The sequence below is a fragment of the Schistocerca gregaria genome, chromosome 6 (assembly GCF_023897955.1).
Source record: "Schistocerca gregaria isolate iqSchGreg1 chromosome 6, iqSchGreg1.2, whole genome shotgun sequence".
Classification (NCBI taxonomy): Eukaryota; Metazoa; Arthropoda; class Insecta; order Orthoptera; family Acrididae; genus Schistocerca; species Schistocerca gregaria.
Window position 1 is genome coordinate 192,934,865 of NC_064925.1, and position 14,228 is coordinate 192,949,092.

General features: G+C 43.5%; 1 protein-coding gene across 1 annotated transcript in view; it reads right to left on the reverse strand.

Moving 5' to 3' along the window:
- LOC126278800 (formin-like) overlaps nt 1-14,228 on the reverse strand; it is a 246,586-nt gene that overhangs the window by 169,418 nt on the left and 62,940 nt on the right. The window contains exon 3 of the mRNA XM_049979073.1: nt 2,256-2,431. Coding sequence (XP_049835030.1) covers nt 2,256-2,431 — 176 coding nt within the window. The remainder of the gene's footprint in view (nt 1-2,255; nt 2,432-14,228) is intronic.

Below are 14,228 nucleotides of genomic sequence, written 5' to 3' on the forward strand. Positions count from 1 at the left end.
GTAGGATTTCAATTTCATTTGTTTGCACCAGGAATGCCTCTTTCATATAGAGTTCTGCCCTATCTGGTGAGCAGCTGGTGCCTATATTTTCCACTACATTTATAAAATGATTATTAAAAATATTTTCAACCTGTGATTTTTCGTTTATAAGCTTTTCATTGTGATTAACAGTAATACTGTTGTCCTGTGACCTTGGTTGCCCTGTTTCCCTTTTAACTATATTCCATATTGTTTTAACTTTGTCATCAGAGGTGCTAATCTCAGACTTGATACACATACTTCTGGATTTTTTTATAACTTTCCTTAATATATTACAATATTTCTTATAATGGTTGAGCTTTTCTTCATCTCGACTTATTCTAGTGTCTTGGTATAGTTCCCATTTCCGGCTACAAGAAATTTTAATCCCTTTAGTCAGCCATGGTTTTTTATAAAGTTTATTTGAATTATGATTCACTAATTTCTTAGGAAAACTGTTTTCAAATATACCCACAAGTTTATCATGGAATAAGTTAAATTTAACATTTGCATCAGGTTCCCGATAAACATCCTCCCAGTCTACCCTTTTCAAGCTTTCCTTAAATTGTTGAATTGTTATATGGTTAATTGGGCGTATTATTTTGTTTGTTTTTTTCACATTACTGTATGGAGCAAAGTCATGAATTGAAAGTAGCTGTGCATCGTGATCAGAAAGCCCGTTCTTAATAGGATAGGTGCTTACTTCTTTTAATTTATCTTGGTCTATGAAAATGTTATCTATCAGGGTGCTACTGTCTTGTACAATACGAGTAGGAAAATCAATGACTGATGTCAGATTGTAAGAGCAAAGTAATAGTTCAAGGTCGTTCTTCTTGCTTGAGTGTTTAAGAAAATCTACGTTAAAATCTCCACAAATGATAATGCGTTTTCCCTTTTCTGACAGATAACGCAGCAAGAGATCTAGGTTTTTAAGAAACATTTGAAAATTTCCAATTGGGGACCTATACACAGTCACAATTATGAATTTACCACTGTCCAATTTAAGCTCACAAGCGCATACTTCAATGTGCTGTTCTACACAGAATTTTGCAGTTTCTACGTTTTTAAAACTATGTTCCCCCTTAACATAAATGGCAGCTCCTCCTTTCTCCATATTGTCTCTACAAAAATAAGTTGCTAGTTTATACCCATTAATATTTACATTTTCCATTTGTGTAGTTATATGATGTTCAGACAGGCACAGTACATCAACTTCTGTTGTATTTTTAATATTCTCAAAACAAATTATTAGTTCGTCTATTTTGTTCCTTAATCCCCTGATATTTTGGTGAAATATATTAACACAACTGTTTCCTCTACCTTTATTCGAACCATTTATTTTTTTACCTTTAAGAGCTGCCTGTCTGGACATCTTGTTCAACCTAAAAAAGATGCCCCTATGCCCTTTCGGGTCACGGGGGTTTTGCCTTGAGTGCTAGTGGCCCCCTTTAGACAACCTACAATTAAATCAGCTAATCTATCCTTCCCTAGACTATTTAGGTGCAGGCCATGTCGAGTGTATCCCCATCTCCCAATGCTACCAACAGGCACTGTATAAATGTGTGTTTTTGCACCGTCCAGCAGCTGCTCGCTCAACTCTCTGTTAACTCGCCACACAGAAGGGTTAACCAAGGGCTGATCGTAATGCTGCAATACCTCAACAAAACCCACATTCGTACATCCTGTTGCAGCTCCTATTTTATCCAGGTCACTCTTAATATCATAATTCCTATCCTTAGCCAGGCTGTTTCCTGCCCCACCTATTACTATCACCTCATCATTCTTGTCAAAGTCCCTACAGAGTGGTCCTATGTCTTCTATCACCTGGCTAAGCCTAGCACTTGGCTTAAACAAACTCGTGACCTGGTAATCTGCTCCTAATTTCTTCTGCACTAGTTGGCCTACACCCCTCCCATGACTGCTACCTAGCAGCAAGACTTTTCTTTTCCTATTACTAGATTTTCCCGACCTCATGCTGTTACCAATTTTAGTAGTCTGCTGCACCCTACTTTAGACTACTCCTGTTTTTGGCTCCTCCCATCCTACTTCAGGTAACAAGGAGAATTTATTCATAACTGGAACTTCGACAACATCTACATGGCTGGTCCCTTTTCGCGATTTCCTTGTTACCAATTCCCATTTCCCGCAGTCTTTTTCCCCCTTTAACTTAGCTAATTCAGTTTTTACCGAGTTCAGTAAGTTATGCAACCACACTGATAAATATGTTAAAGGCTCACCTGGAAGACAGTGTCCACAGCAGCATCTTTATCAGATATTTGACATATTACACCAGCTGCCAGAAGATGAGTGCAAAATTGCACTGCAAGAATTGTTAAGTCCTGGTCTGACAGATAGAGCTTCAGGTAGTGGCCATCTGGAAATGCTGACAGGAACCAGTTTACCAGTATTAGGCCTGAAACATAACACAAACTCATGCACATGTCGTCTTCTGGGAATAGACTGGTGTTGGCCCTAAATTATGTCTCTACCAATTTGTCAGCATATGTAATCCGCCAACACACAACAAACAATTATTTGTAGGGCAGTGAAAATACAATTAGTGGAGATCACCTAGTCAAAAAATTCTTCACAGGTTTTACTTTTGTCTGATTAATAGTTAGACCTCAGTACAATTTAGTATCATCTATGAAACCTCTTCTGCACTTTAGCAAATACTGTAAACTCTTGGTCTTGCTAAGATACAACAGCAAGTCCAATGGAACTTCTATGATAGCAACCACTACCCACTCATTTTATGAATACCACATTTGAGACTCACTGGCACTGTGCCAAGGAGATCATTATGGGAAGCCAACTGGAGTGTGGTGTAAAGCTTGTGTTGTGCAATAATGATGGCAGACCTGGTACCAGCACATACCCTATTATTCTGAAATATCACCAAAGGGAGGGGGGGGGGAGAAAAAAATGGGCTCTGAGCACTATGGGACTTAACTACTGAGGTCATCAGTCCCCTAGAACTTAGAACTACTTAAACCTAACTAACCTAAGGACATCACACACGTCCATGCCCGAGGCAGGATTCGAACCTGCGACCGTAGCAGCAGCGCGGTTCCGGACTGCGCGCCTAGAACCGCGAGACGGGGGGGGGGGGGGGGGGGGGGGGGGGGGGGAGAGAAGATTATATATGATGTGACTTACCAAACAAAAGCACTGGCAGGTTGATAGACACACAAACAAACACAAACATACACACAAAATTTGAGCTTTCGCAACCAGCAGTTGCTTCGTCAGGAAAGAGGGAAGCAGAGGGAAAGATGAAAGGATGTGGGTTTTAAGGGAGAGGGTAAGAAGTCATTCCAATCCGAGAGTGGAAAGACTTACCTCAGGGGGAAAAAAGGATAGGTATACACTCGCGCACACACACACGTCCATCTGCACATACACAGACACAAGCAGACATTTGTGAAGACAAAGAGTTCGGGCAGAGATATCTGTCGAGGTGGAAGTACAGAGGCAAAGAAGTTGTTGAAAGACAGGTGAGGTATGAGCGGCGGCAACTTGAAATTTGAAATTAGCGGAGGTTGAGGCCTGGCGGATATCGAGAAGAGAGGATATACTGAAGGGCAAGTTCCTATCTCTGGAGTTCTGACAGGTTGGTGTTAGTTATAACTTCCCACTAACACCAACCTGTCAGAACTCCAGAGATGGAAACTTGCCCTTCAGTATATCCTCTCTTCTCAATATCCGCCAGGCCTCAACCTCCGCTAATTTCAAATTTCAAGTTGCCGCCGCTCATACCTCACCTGTCTTTCAACAACTTCTTTGCCTCTGTACTTCCGCCTCGACAGATATCTCTGCCCGAACTCTTTGTCTTTACAAATGTCTGTGTATGTGCGGATGGACGTGTGTGTGTGTGTGTGCGCGCGCGAGTGTATACCTATCCTTTTTTCCCCCTGAGGTAAGTCTTTCCACTCTCGGATTGGAATGACTTCTTACCCTCTCCCTCCTTAAAACCCACATCCTTTCATCTTTCCCTCTCCTTCCCTCTTTCTTGACGAAGCAACTGCCGGTTGTAGAGAGAGAGAGAGAGAGAGAGAGAGAGAGAGAGAGAGAGAGAGAGAGAGAGAGAGAGAGAGAGCGCTAGCTTAATGTCACCATCTGACAAATGAATCACTGTCAAGAAATTAATTAAAGATTTGAACAAGCTTGGTTACAAGTCAAGCGCCACCGTATTGGTGTGTGTTGACCTTGGCTACTGAGGTGAGTCATGGGATGTAAATAGACTGTGACAGAACTGAATGCTTAATTAACAGTGTTGCCTAGTATGTTTCATCAAATGATCAGTTGGTCAATCACATTCCAATTGGGCACTGGCCTCTACCAGTCCATCTGGTTCATCTTAAGTCAAACATGCTGTTTACAGTTGATTTTGGGAGTGCAGTTCTCTTAATATTTCACCAGTGAGGACTTTATTAAGAAATTAAATGACCTGTCAACAAAGTTTTTACCACCACATTCTCTTGTTACAGAGTGGCTCACACCTCTGCCAATGGATACAAAAATAAAGAAGGATAACAGACAAAATTGGAGAATTTTTCTGGTGCTAGTAAAAGGTAGGTTTCTGGTATCAATGGACTAACAAGGGTGAAGGTCATTCCAGGGATCTATCTAGCAGGCTTCAACACAGTACTGGAGCAACACGCTTTCTAAAGTCTAGAAACACTAATTCAGTCTAGTCTCATCTATCCATAACACTGAGGAAATCTTGTGTAAAGAGAATGAGTTGAGTTTAACATGATCTCTACTTCCTGAATCTAAACTGATTTCCATGAGGGAGTTTCTAATACTCTGTGTAAGTAATAAGTCGGAACTGAAGAACACACTGTCATTTGATGCTACAAATAGATGTGGTAAAATGCAACAGTACTACACATCAGATGCTTTTTTTCATAGATGGGGGTGACCTTACTTTTCTAGAAATGTATCAGAAAAGAAAGAAATACTGTAAACACTGGCTGACCTTTGGACACCATATGAAAGTACAACTGTAAGTTTTAGGTATTTCTATTTTCTCATCTGCATCAGTAGTAACAATTTGGGATCAGGGTAAGAAACAATCTTACTGGGCATGCATCAAAGACAATACAAGGATTATTTATGATCTGTATTTTTCTACATGAGATGTGAAGAGTTTCTGAGTCAGGAAAGCAAAAACAATCTCAACTTCATGAACCTCCAGAACCTGGGTAAGAGGCCAACTACTTAACAATTCTTCCACCATCACTGACAATATTAATTGCTATAATGATATAATTATTAGTAAAGGTTGCAAGAGATCAGAACTAATTGTAAGAACCCAGGTTTAGGACATCCTGTATTAATGATGTACAGTAATGTTGTCACAACTCATCAAGGTGTGTGTGTGTGTGTGTGTGTGTGTGTGTGTGTGTGTGTGTGTGTGTGTGTGTGTGTGTGTGCGTGCGCCACTTCTCACAATGTCTTCAGAGTAAGGCTTACATACTGGGTTACGAAACACAAACTCATCACATACCCATTTTGATACTCCACAATGAATATGTGGTGACATCTATGAAATTCGGTTTAATGATTTTTGTTATGCCTTTTGCAGACACCCTGTTTGGCTACTTTCCTGCATCAAGCTTGTGCTACATGTTACACAGTTAACAAGGCTATGTGACAATATCACCTCTGTAGGCACTAAAGACCACTTTCCCTCAGTACTACCTACCCACCCCATGTCATATGCAGGAGTCCAAGTTACTACTATCAGCTTTGGTTGTCTGCTGAGGATAGAGCTAAGTGCAAATTTGTGCATCACCATTGTTGATGTGACTATTACAAGGTGCTGACATTCTGCAGAGGCAGCAAAGGATTTGGAAGAGCAACTAAACTTCATGGACAGCATCTTTAAAGGAAAGTATAGGATGAACATCAACAAAAGCAAATCAAGATTAATGAAATATAGTCAAATTAAATCAGGTGATACTGAAGGAATTACATTAGGAAACAAGACATTTAAATTAGTATATGAGTTTTGCTACTTGGGCAGCAAAATAACTGATGGTGGCCAATGTAGAGAGGACATAAAATGTAGACTAGCAATGGCAAGAAAAGCATTTTTGAAGAAGAGAAATGTGTTAACAGGCATTACAGATTTAGGTGTAAGAAGGTCTTTTCTCGAGTGTAGCCATTTATGGAAGTGAAACATACACAATAAAGAGTTTAGATAAGAAGAGAATAAAAGCTTTTGTAATGTGGTGCTGAAGAAGAATCCTGGATATTGAATGGGTTGATCACATAATTAATGAGGAGGTAGTGGACAGAATTGGGGAGACAAGAAATTTTTGGCACAGCTAAACCAGAAAGAGTAATCAGTTAATAGACATGTTCTCAGATATCAAGGAATAATCGCCACCAATTTAGTACTGGAGGCAAATGTGTGCATGAGTGTGTGTGTGTGTGTGTGTGTGTGTGTGTGTGTGTGTGTGTGTGTGTGTGTGTGTGTGTGTGGTGGGGGGGGGGGGGGGGGAGATCATAAAAAGGAGACCAAGAGATGAATACAGTAAGGAGAATCAGGAAGATGTGGGTTGCAGTAGTTATTCAGAGATGAAGATAAACACACAGGAAACAGTAGTGGGGAAAGCTGCATGAAACCACTAACTGGCCTGAAGACCACAGTAACAAGTAATTCTAGTCCGACATGCATGAACTTTGGAGTCAGATTCAGGAATTTTGCATTGCTGTTCTGGGCAAGATCAACACAGAATGCTCAAGAGGATGTGCACATTCAGCTTACTGCCATCTTCAGGGCTTTGAGAAATGTTGAATCATAGGCTTCATTGACATGGGAGCACAATACCGACAGATTGCCCAATGAGTTGGCCATAACATAATTAACTGTAGAGCAACTGACAGACAAGGTCCACAAGAAGATCAAAGACATGTTCAACTGCTTATGATGAATAAATGAGTGACAGCAGAAGAACACTCGGCACACATTCCAGTCAGACGAGAATATATTATTGAAAGTTGGGTTGAGATCTCAGACTTTTTTACATCAGTTACCTCTAACTGTATATCACAGAGACTGAAGTGATTTAGAGCCAGAGTATACTGGGACACTGAGTGGTATTATCTGGTGTTTAGTAACGAGTCTTGCTTCTGTTTCTACTGGTCAGATTGCACCAAGCATCAATTTAGAGACCGGTATCCTTGCAGTTACTGGAATTTTGGTGTGAGATACTACCTATTGTGTGTGTGTGTGTGTGTGTGTGTGTGTGGTTTTTATACTTTTTTTCCTTCATCGGACCAAATGACGAGGTCATTAGTCCTGTGATTCTGAAGTTAGCCAGAGACACTAAAAGTGGACGGATCCAGTCAGCAGTCAATTTATAAAATAATGAAGTTAAAAAACACATACAGTAAAAGGTGAGGTGGTGGGTGGTCTTTCCATGCGGTCCCAGACTGAAGACTGGAAGAGCAATCCCAACCACAATCATCCTGCCCCTGCTCCAAGAACAAATTAAGACCTTATATCTGGAAATAAAAACCACTTTCACAGAGGAAACTAAGGACCAGTTCAAACATCTGTGAATTGTATGCAAAGATTAAATTTAAGGAATCAGGAAGACTATACCAAGCACGCAGGGCCAAAAGAAGGGGACATGCCACCAATGTATGTAATACAACCAGTCTGGCTTCACAACCACATTGTGGGGGTGGTTTGTTATGTAGGAGGAAACAATGGGTGAGCCAGCTATGACCAATGGGTAAACAGCATAAAATAGTGGGCTCTTTCCAATAGGAGTGGAAGGAAGAGTGCCAGACTGCAGTAGACTCCTTGATTATGCAAACTCTCTTAGTATGAGCACTAGCGCACCAGATGTCATTCCATTTATGGGCAGAGAGATGGTTGGTTGGTTGTTTTAAAAGAGGGGAGAAAGGACAAAACAATGAGGTCATCAGTCCCTTGTTCCTAATAAAACAATGCCACAAGTGTGACAAGAAACAGATGAGACATATAACACAAAATGAAAAAGCAAAAAAACACAAGAATGAAGGAAAAGCAACGAACACAAAGTTGGTTGATTGGGGTTGAAGGGACCAAACAGTAAGATCATCAGTCCCTTGTTTCAAATGAGGTCCATTCAGACAGACTAACATCTCAGAAAAGTCTGAACAATAAAAGCTGAAAGGCTAAAAAACATAAAAATGCAGTCATGTTGTGAATGGTAAAAACAAAATGAGGGAAGACAGCAAGTGAGCAACCCCAAGGCTATGCTAGAGGCAGGAAATATACCACCTCTGATGCAGTACAGGCAAGACTACCTGCTATTCAAAAGTGTTCAACCGCTACAATGTAGAAGAGCGTATTGTAAAAGGAGACTAACCAATTCTAAAAAGTGACCAAAACAGAGTGAAAGGGAAAGAAAAGAGGATCTTGGCCAGGGAGGGGAGTCAGGAATCTCCAAACACAGCTTACAGTGGGAGACATCCCAACCCTTATCGCCCTGCCCCTACTCCAGAGTGAGATTAAAAACCTTGGAACTGAAAATAAAAACCACTTTCACATAAGAAACACAGAACCATTTCAACCATCCAGGAATCATCCACCAATATTAAAGTGTGGGGAAGCCTGTACTTAGTATGCACAGCCAAAAGAAGGTGGCATTCCACGAAGATGTGGGCTACTGACTGGAAGGCTCCACAACCACAAAGTGGGGGTAGCTTATTACGCAAAAGAAAACCATGGGTCAGCCTGCTATGGCTGATGCGGAAACAACACAGAGTGGTCGAGTCCTTTTGGGAATGGTGGAAGGAAGAACGCCATGGGAGAGGTGTCACCTTAATCACACAAAGTTTATTAGACAGTGAGGAAGCCTCACAAGAGTTGGCCCATGATTGTGCGAAGTGGGATTTGATGTGAAACCATAAATCCACTGCAGGAGGGGTTACAGAGAAAGGAGGTTGGCGGGAGGGGGTAGGTGACTGGTCCCCCCAGCCACACAATCAGCAAGTTCATTACCTGGGATACCCATATGGCCAGGGACCCAAAGGGAGTCAACATAACAAGCAGCTTGGTGAAGATCAGCGAGATGGTCATGGATAGCTGAGACCAGGTGGGAAAAACACCGGTCAATAGCCTGAAGGCCACTCATTGAGTCCGTACATAGCAAAATTTGGTGGAGTTGGGACTGTGTAATAAAGGTAAGGGCCTGGGAAAAATTGCCATCAGTTCCACAGTAAACACCCCACATGTAGTTGGTAGCAGATGATTTTCCATGCCAACAGAGGACTTTAAGGAATATCCCACATGATTAGCAGATTTAGATCCATCAGTGTAAGAAACAACAGCATCCAAAACTCCCATAAAATCTGGCAGAAAGAAACAACAGAATACCATCGAGGGAATGGAATCTTTCGGATCTCAGTGGAGATCCAGCGGAATCCGGGGCCAAGGAACTAACCAAGGGGGGTGTTGGGGAGGGAATGTGGGAGACAGGACAAAGAAGGAAGCTGAAAATCATGGTGAAGAGACGCAAGGCAGAGCCCAACCAGTAAACCTGCCTGAGGGTAGGAATCAGGTGGGTGATGTCCTTGGTCTGGGAACAGGATAGAATAGGAAGGATGAGTGGGAGAGGAATGGACAGTGATTGCATAAGAAACCAGAACTTGGGACCACCGAACAGAAAGGGGGGGGGGGGGGGGACCAGCTTCAACCAAGGGACCATCAACTGGGCTAATAGAGAAGGCACTGGTGGCCAAATGGATACCATGATGGTAGACCAGATCCAGGAGGCACAGTGTGGAAGAAGCAGCTGAGCCATAAACTTGACAGCCACAGTCCAAACAAGACAGCACTAAAGCCCAATAAAGGCAGAGAAGGATGGAGTGGTCCGCATCCCAAGAGGTGTGGGCAAGGAAGTGAAGGACATCGAGTTTATGGAAACATCCTACCTTCAGAAGTCTGATATGAGGCAGCCAAGTGAGCTTGTTATCGAAAACAAAAGCCAGGAAATGAAACTGTGGGCTCACAGGTAATCCTTGTGGATCGAGGTAGAGCTCCAGATTGGGATGAACCATAGTACGGTGACAGAAGCGGACCACCCGTGATTTTAAAGGAGAGAATTGAAACCCATGTGAGATGGTCAAAGCAGAGGCATGCCGTATAGCTCCCTGGAGCTGCCGCTCTGCAGAGGCCATTGAAGAGGAGCTAACCCAAATGCAGAAATCATCCACATACAGAGCAGGGGTGACCAAAGAACCGACGGAGGCCACAAGTCCATTTATAGCAATGAGGAAAAGTACACTCAATACTGTACCATGTGGGATGCCATTCTCCTGGGTCTGTGGAGAACTAAACACAGTAACAACCTGAACCATGAACGACCAATGGAACAGGAACTGGCAGATAAAAATTGGCAGTGGGGCCCAAAGATCCCACTCATGAAGTGTAAGAAAGATGTGATGGCACCAAGCCATGTCATAGGCCTTGCAAAGGTCAAAAAATACTGCAACCAAATAGCAGTGCTGGGAAAAACCCTGCCGAGCTGTGGATTTCAAGAGAAGTAAATGATCGAACAGAGACCATCCCTCTCTGAAGCCAAACTGGTAAGGGGACACTATATCCTGAGATTCAAGGACCCAATTGAGTCGATGGGCTACCATCCATTCAAGTAGCTTACAAAAAACATTTGTCAGACTAATTGGCCAATAGCTTTCTACAAACAGGAGATTCTTACCAGGCTTAAGGACAAGAACCACGATGCAATCCCTCCACTGAGAAGGGACTTCACCCTGGAGCCAAATATGGTTAAACACCTGGAGATGATGCCGTTGTGGGGCACATCCATGAACAACAGGTCAGAATCAGGTTGTGAAGGTGACACCAGAGGCTCCTTGTACTAGGACTTATATTTATACTTCTTTTCTGTTTGAGATCAAGGAGGGCTGTGCAGCAAGAAGGAGCCAGCTGCAGCAAGATCTGGAACAGAAAGAGATCAGGCAAACTGGGGGACCAATGATTGTGGTTCTCATGGTGGTTGTGTGGCAGCAGATCTTTGGTCGGGAAGGCGCCAGGAAGGGTGCTCTTGACCAGCAGACACCGAAGAAGTGGGTCACTTCTCTGGCTGAGGAGGGGGAGCGGCACACAGAAGGAAGGGGAGCCGCAGGGGAGGGAGGAGGTTCAGGACTAGGATAAGGAAGGGGGAGGAAGGGGTGAAGATGTAACTAAGGCACAGCTAGACGTCATGGACACAGGATGAAGACTTGCATACTTCTTACGAGCCTCAGTGTAGGTTAGACGATCAAGGGAGTTATACTCCTGTGTCTTCTTTTCCTTCTTATAAACTGGGCAATCCAGTGAACATGGAGAATGATTGCCATGACAATTAACACACACAGGAGGGGGAACACAGGAACTCCCCTCATGGAGTGGACATCCACAGTCACCACAGAGAGGGCTTGCGAACAGCAAAAAGATATGTGGCCAAAACGCAAACACTTAAAACATCTCACAGGTAGTGGGATGCACGGCTTCACATTACATCGATAAACCATAATTTTGACCTTCTCAGGGAGGATATCCCCCTCAAAGGCCAGGATAAAGGCACCAGTATCAATGTGACTGTCCTTCAGGCCCTTCTGAACTCACCGAACAGAGGAACACCCCGCCGTCGAGATTGTCCCAAAGTTCCTCATCAGTTTGAAGGATAAGGTGTCCCAGTGAAAAATCACACCTTTAACCATATTTAGAGACTGGCGGGGGGTAATAGACACAGGAATTGTCCCAAGATGGTTACAGGCATGAGGGCTCGCAGCTGAAGCTCGCAGCTGAAGCAGTTTTGATCAGCAACAAACCCGACCGCATTTTACTCAGAGAATCCACTTTGCCAAACTTGTCTTCAATGTGTTCCACAAAAAATACAGGTTTAGTATTGGTTAAAATATCCCCACCAATTCTGATGCAAACCAGATAGAGGGGGTAAGCTTTCACCCCTAGTCGATGAGCCTGACCTTCCTCCCAGGGGTAGTCATGGAAGAAGCAGCACTAAAAGAATCATTTCCATGGAGAGAGATGGCCTTAGAAGAACTGCTAGAGGTCTGGACCTGAATGCGTTTCATTTGCATAGCATCCACCCTGATCACCCACTCCGATCAGGGGCTTTCCCCACAGGCACAACCCAGCTACAGCAAGGGCCGTCTGGCAGGCCATCTGGTAGGGCAGCCATTAGCCATTGCCAGAAGTTCCAATGCTCCAGGAAGACAAGCAACCACTCCTAGGCTTATGTGAGGTGGTCACAGCTTAGGTATCAGAAGAGTGATCTTTGTATTTTCAGGAGGCTCGACCAAGAGGGTACATAGTGACCCCACCACATGGGCTGGCTACTGTGCTGGCTATGTACCCTAGCATCAGACAACGACATGAAGGAAAACATGGAAGGAACTATGAGGGTACACACCAGAGACACAAGGTAAGGTGCTCTTCCCCAAATGATTACACTACAGAACAGAAATTTAGTAATGGAGGTCAAACCCCAGAGGGGGACCAGAGGATGCCAAAAGGATTAAGTAATTGCACAATGAAACCAAATCGCTAAGCCAACATAACCAGGAGGATAGCAGAGCCAACATAAACAAGGACACCAAGAGAGGGAGAGGAGAGGGTCGAGGGGAAGTAGCAAGGACAAGAAAAGAGGGGAAGGGAAAGAAAATGCATCCCGGGAAAGAAAGAAACCTTTAATAGCTCGGGGCCCCGGGGGGGAATTGAGAGGAAGTGACAGTGGAGAGCCACAGGGTTAACAGAGTCCTTAGAGCCATGCGAAAGGTCTAGGCAAAGCTTCAGTCTACTGCTACACCACGGAGGTGTACATGAATGGACCACAAGGAGAGCTGGTACAGGCAAGGACTCCAGTTCAGACAGAATTGATCACACGTGAACCACAATCCTTAGACCTGATCTGAGCTGCCTATGTGAGAGGTGAACTGCCTTGGCTGGGAAAAGAAGACAGTAATTAGGATGTTCAGGAGAACTATGAATGTGTGCAATGTAACTGGCGAGCAGTTGTGCACACCTGATCTTCAATGGAGGGACTCCAGTCTTCACCAGTGTGCTTGTCACAGGACTCATCCTAAAAGCTCCTGTCTCTAGTTGAACTCTGCAGTGGTACAATGGGTCGAGCAAATGCAAGGCTGAGGGCGCCTCTGAACCATAAACCAGACTCCCACAGTCAAAGCCAGATTGAACAAGGGCTCTACAGATAGAGGTCTGCACGGATGCGGATATCCGCAGATATACCCGCGGTATTTTTTACTTGGGGGATAAAATCGTGACTGGCACGGATATCCGCAGGTCATCGGCAGATAATGAGCAAGGCATCTGCCCAGTACGTATGTTGCAATGTTAGTTGAAAACAAAGTCTGTTGACATTCTTGGAATCTTGCAGGGCTCGGGTAGAGCGGATGTCTGTTGTCCTCAGCCCCTGGCTACTGCCAACGTAGCTGTACCCAAGAGTCCTGCGCCTAATCCGTTTCCGTGACCGTGTCTTTTGTGTGGCCTGTGCCGTGTTCTCTGGGTGGCAAACCTGCCCACTGTCTGCTAGACAGGTGCCCGTTGCAATTTTCCGCTGCCTTCAGTTAGCGCTTTGTAGTGACCGAGTGACAAAGTGCATCATAGCAAATATCAGTGAGAGTTCTTTCTTCAAATGAACACCATATCAATGGATACAATTCCGTGTCAGGTGAAAAAAGGTGATTTTACATTAGGGAAGGAAAACAAATTGAAATCGCCAATTTCGCAAAAAATTCGGAAATTGGTGGCAACGAAAAGATAAAAGATATAGTGGCTTGTTTTGCATGTAAAAAAGTATATTCCTACACTGGACACAAAATTGGAACTTCAAATTTGCTAAAACATTTGTGTCAGGCTGGACAAAGTAGCATAATTACTTATTTAAATACCAAGAGAGATGTGAAAGTTTCTAAAGTTCCGCCAAATTTGAAGACAGCCGCGACGGAAAAACTTATCAATCTTATCGGCAAAAACTTTTTACCATTGAAAGTTGTGTGTGGATCTGGGTTTCTCGAGATAGCACAGTTTCTTATTGATGTGGGGGCCAAGTATGGTGCAGTGAGTGCTAAGGAACTGCTACCTCATTCAACCACCATATCCAGAAATTCGAAGGAAACGGCTGATTGTCTGCGTGAAACTGTCTCCGCAGAAGTGAAGT